The sequence below is a fragment of the Onychostruthus taczanowskii genome, unplaced genomic scaffold (genome assembly GCF_017590055.1).
Source record: "Onychostruthus taczanowskii isolate IOZ18803 unplaced genomic scaffold, ASM1759005v1 scaffold595, whole genome shotgun sequence".
NCBI classification, from domain to species: domain Eukaryota; kingdom Metazoa; phylum Chordata; class Aves; order Passeriformes; family Passeridae; genus Onychostruthus; species Onychostruthus taczanowskii.
The window spans coordinates 7231-10388 of NW_024503624.1; the positions used below are offsets into that span (position 1 = coordinate 7231).

Below are 3158 nucleotides of genomic sequence, written 5' to 3' on the forward strand. Positions count from 1 at the left end.
GGAGCCTGGGGGGACTTGGGGGCAACTCGGGGAAAGGGGGGGCCGCCGGGGGACACCTGGGGGCAACTGGTGAGTCATGAGGACAGCCTGGGGACGTGGGTGATCCCAGGGGTCTCAGGGGGCTCAGGGTGATCCCAGGGGTCTCAGGGTGGTCCCGGGGGTCTCTAAGCCCCGTGTCCCCCCCAGGCTGCCCCAGGCCGTGCTGCTGGTGCTGACCACGCCGGGGCTCTCGCTGTTCCTGGGGGGCTCTGGGGCTCTCAGGGTGGTCCCAGGGGTCTCAGGGTGATCCCAGGGCTCTCAGGGTGATCCCAGGGGTCTCAGTGTGGTCTCAGGGTGGTCCCAGGGGTCTCAGGGTGATCCCAGGGGTCTCAGGGTGGTCCCGGGGGTCTCAGGGTGGTCCCGGGGGTCTCTAAGCCCCGTGTCCCCCCCAGGCTGCCCCAGGCCGTGCTGCTGGTGCTGACCACGCCGGGGCTCTCGCTGTTCCTGGGGGGCTCTGGGGCTCTCAGGGTGGTCTCAGGGTGGTCTGTGGGTGGTTCCCGGGGGTCCCGGGGGTCTCTAAGCCCCCTCCCCATTGCAGGCTGCCCCTGGCCGTGCTGCTGGTGCTGACCACGCCGGGGCTCTTGCTGTTCCTGGGTGGTCTCAGGGCGGTCTCAGGGTGATCCCAGGGGTCTCAGGGTGGTCCCGGGGGTCTCAGGGTGGTCCCGGGGGTCTCTAAGCCCCGTGTCCCCCCCAGGCTGCCCCAGGCCGTGCTGCTGGTGCTGACCACGCCGGGGCTCTCGCTGTTCCTGGGGGTCTCTGGGTGGTCTCAGGGTGGTCCCAGGGGGTCTCAGGGTGGTCCCGGGGGTCTCAGGGTGATCCCAGGGGTCTCAGGGGGGTCCCGGGGGGCTCTAAGCCCCCTCCCCATTGCAGGCTGCCCCTGGCCGTGCTGCTGGGGCTGACCACGCCGGGGCTCTCGCTGTTCCTGGGTGTTCTCAGGGTGGTCTCAGGGTGATCCCAGGGGTCTCAGGGTGGTCCCGGGGGTCTCAGGGTGGTCCCGGGGGTCTCTAACCCCCCTCTGCCCCCCAGGCTGCCCCTGGCCGTGCTGCTGGTGCTGACCACGCCGGGGCTCTCGCTCTTCCTGGCCGTGCTGCTGGAGCGGGAGCTGCTGGAGGCGCCGGCGGGGCTGGGCGAGGCCTGGCAGCGCTTCCTGGGGGCGCTGGGCCAGGGGCTGCTGCAGGAGCACCTGCACGGAGCCCACCTGAGCCCCCTGCTGTGCCTGGGCGCCTACCCCTGCTGGCTGCTGCTCTGGAACGTGCTCTTCTGGAAGTGACGGACACGGGATGGACACACGGACACGGGATGGACACACGGACATGGGGACGGACACACGGACAGACCAATGGACACATGGACAGAGCCACAGCCCCCTCACCTGAGCCCCCTCACCTGAGCCCCCTGCTGTGCCTGGGCGCCTACCCCTGCTGGCTGCTGCTCTGGAACGTGCTCTTCTGGAAGTGACGGACACACGGACACGGGACGGACACACGGACACGGGATGGACACAGGGACAGAGCCCAAACCCCCAGACAGGCACACGGACAGAGCCCAAACTGCCCAGACACACGGACAGAGCCCTGGATGGACACACAGACCCCCAGACGGACACACGGACACACAGCCAGACCCACAGCCAGAGCCCCAGAGAGACACACGGACAGAGCCCCGGACGGACACACGGACACACAGAGCCGTGGATGGACACACGGACAGACCCACAGCCAGAGCCCTAGACAGACACACGGACAGAGCATCGGATGGACACACGGACAGGCAGACCCCCAGATGGACACACAGACAGACACACGGACAGACACACAGACAGACACACGGACAGACACACGGACAGAGCCCCAGACGGACACACGGACAGACACACGTACAGGCAGACCCCCAGTCGGACACACGGACAGACACGCGGACAGACACGTGGACAGACAGAGCCCCAGACGGACACACAGACACGGACAGAGCCCCGGATGGACACACGGACAGACACACGGACAGACACACGGACAGACAGAGCCCGAAACAGACACGCGGACAGACAGAGCCCCAGACAGACACACGGACAGACACGCAGACCCCCAGACAGACAGACACATGGACAGACAGAGCCCCAGACGGACACACGGACAGACACACGGACAGACACACGGACAGACACACGGACACGAACAGAGCCCCAGACGGACACAGGGACAGACAGAGCCCCAGACGGACACACGGACAGACACACGGACAGACACACAGACCCCCAGACAGACAGACACACGGGCAGACAGAGCCCCAGAGGGACACACGGACAGACACACGGACAGACACATGGACAGGCAGAGCCCGAAACAGACACGTGGACAGACACACGGACAGACACGCGGACCCCCAGACACACGGACAGACAGAGCCCCAGTCGGACACACAGACAGACACACGGACAGACACACAGACCCCCAGACAGACAGACACACGGACAGACACACGGACAGACACACGGACAGACAGAGCCCCGGATGGACACACGGACACACCCCCAGACGGACACACGGACAGACACACGGACACACCCCCAGACAGACACACGGACAGCCCTGCAGCCCCCAGACCCCCCCAGCCCCGGGGTCCCCTCTGGGCGCCCCAGGAGCCCCCGGGTGGGGCCGGCAGGGGCGGGGCCTGAGGGGCGTGGTTCTGTCGGGGCGTGGTTTGTTAAGGGGCGTGGCTCTTGTGAGGGGCGTGGCTTGCTAACAGTACATGTTATTCGGGGAGGCGTGGTTTGATAATGGGCGTGGTTTGTGGGCGTGGCTTGCTAACAGTACGTGTTATTCGGGGAGGCGTGGTTTGTTAATGGGTGTGGCTCTTGTGAGGGGCGTGGCTTGCTAACTAAGTGTTCGGGGAGGCGTGGTTTGTTAAGGGGCGTGGCTTGCTAACAGTACGTGATATTCGGGGAGGCGTGGTTAACGGACCTGGTTTCGGGGGCGTGGCTCGTTAGGGGCGTGGCTTTCGCTCGGGGGGCGTGGCCTGTCTCTGTGCTCTTCCCCTCCCTCCGCCAGGCGGCGCCGCAATAAAAAAAAAAAAAAAAAAAAAAAACCCAGAGCCGCTCCCGGCCCCCCCGCCGGCGCGCC

At 66.2% G+C, this 3158-nt stretch overlaps 1 protein-coding gene across 1 annotated transcript in view; it reads left to right on the forward strand.

Annotated features, from left to right (window-relative positions):
- The window catches only part of GPAA1 (glycosylphosphatidylinositol anchor attachment 1), a 9005-nt gene extending 7197 nt beyond the window's left edge, over window positions 1-1808 (forward strand). The window contains exon 3 of the mRNA XM_041418286.1: window positions 1066-1808. Within this exon, the coding sequence (XP_041274220.1) occupies window positions 1066-1309 (244 nt within the window). The 3' untranslated portion in view covers window positions 1310-1808. The remainder of the gene's footprint in view (window positions 1-1065) is intronic.
- The last annotated feature ends 1350 nt before the right edge of the window (window positions 1809-3158 follow it).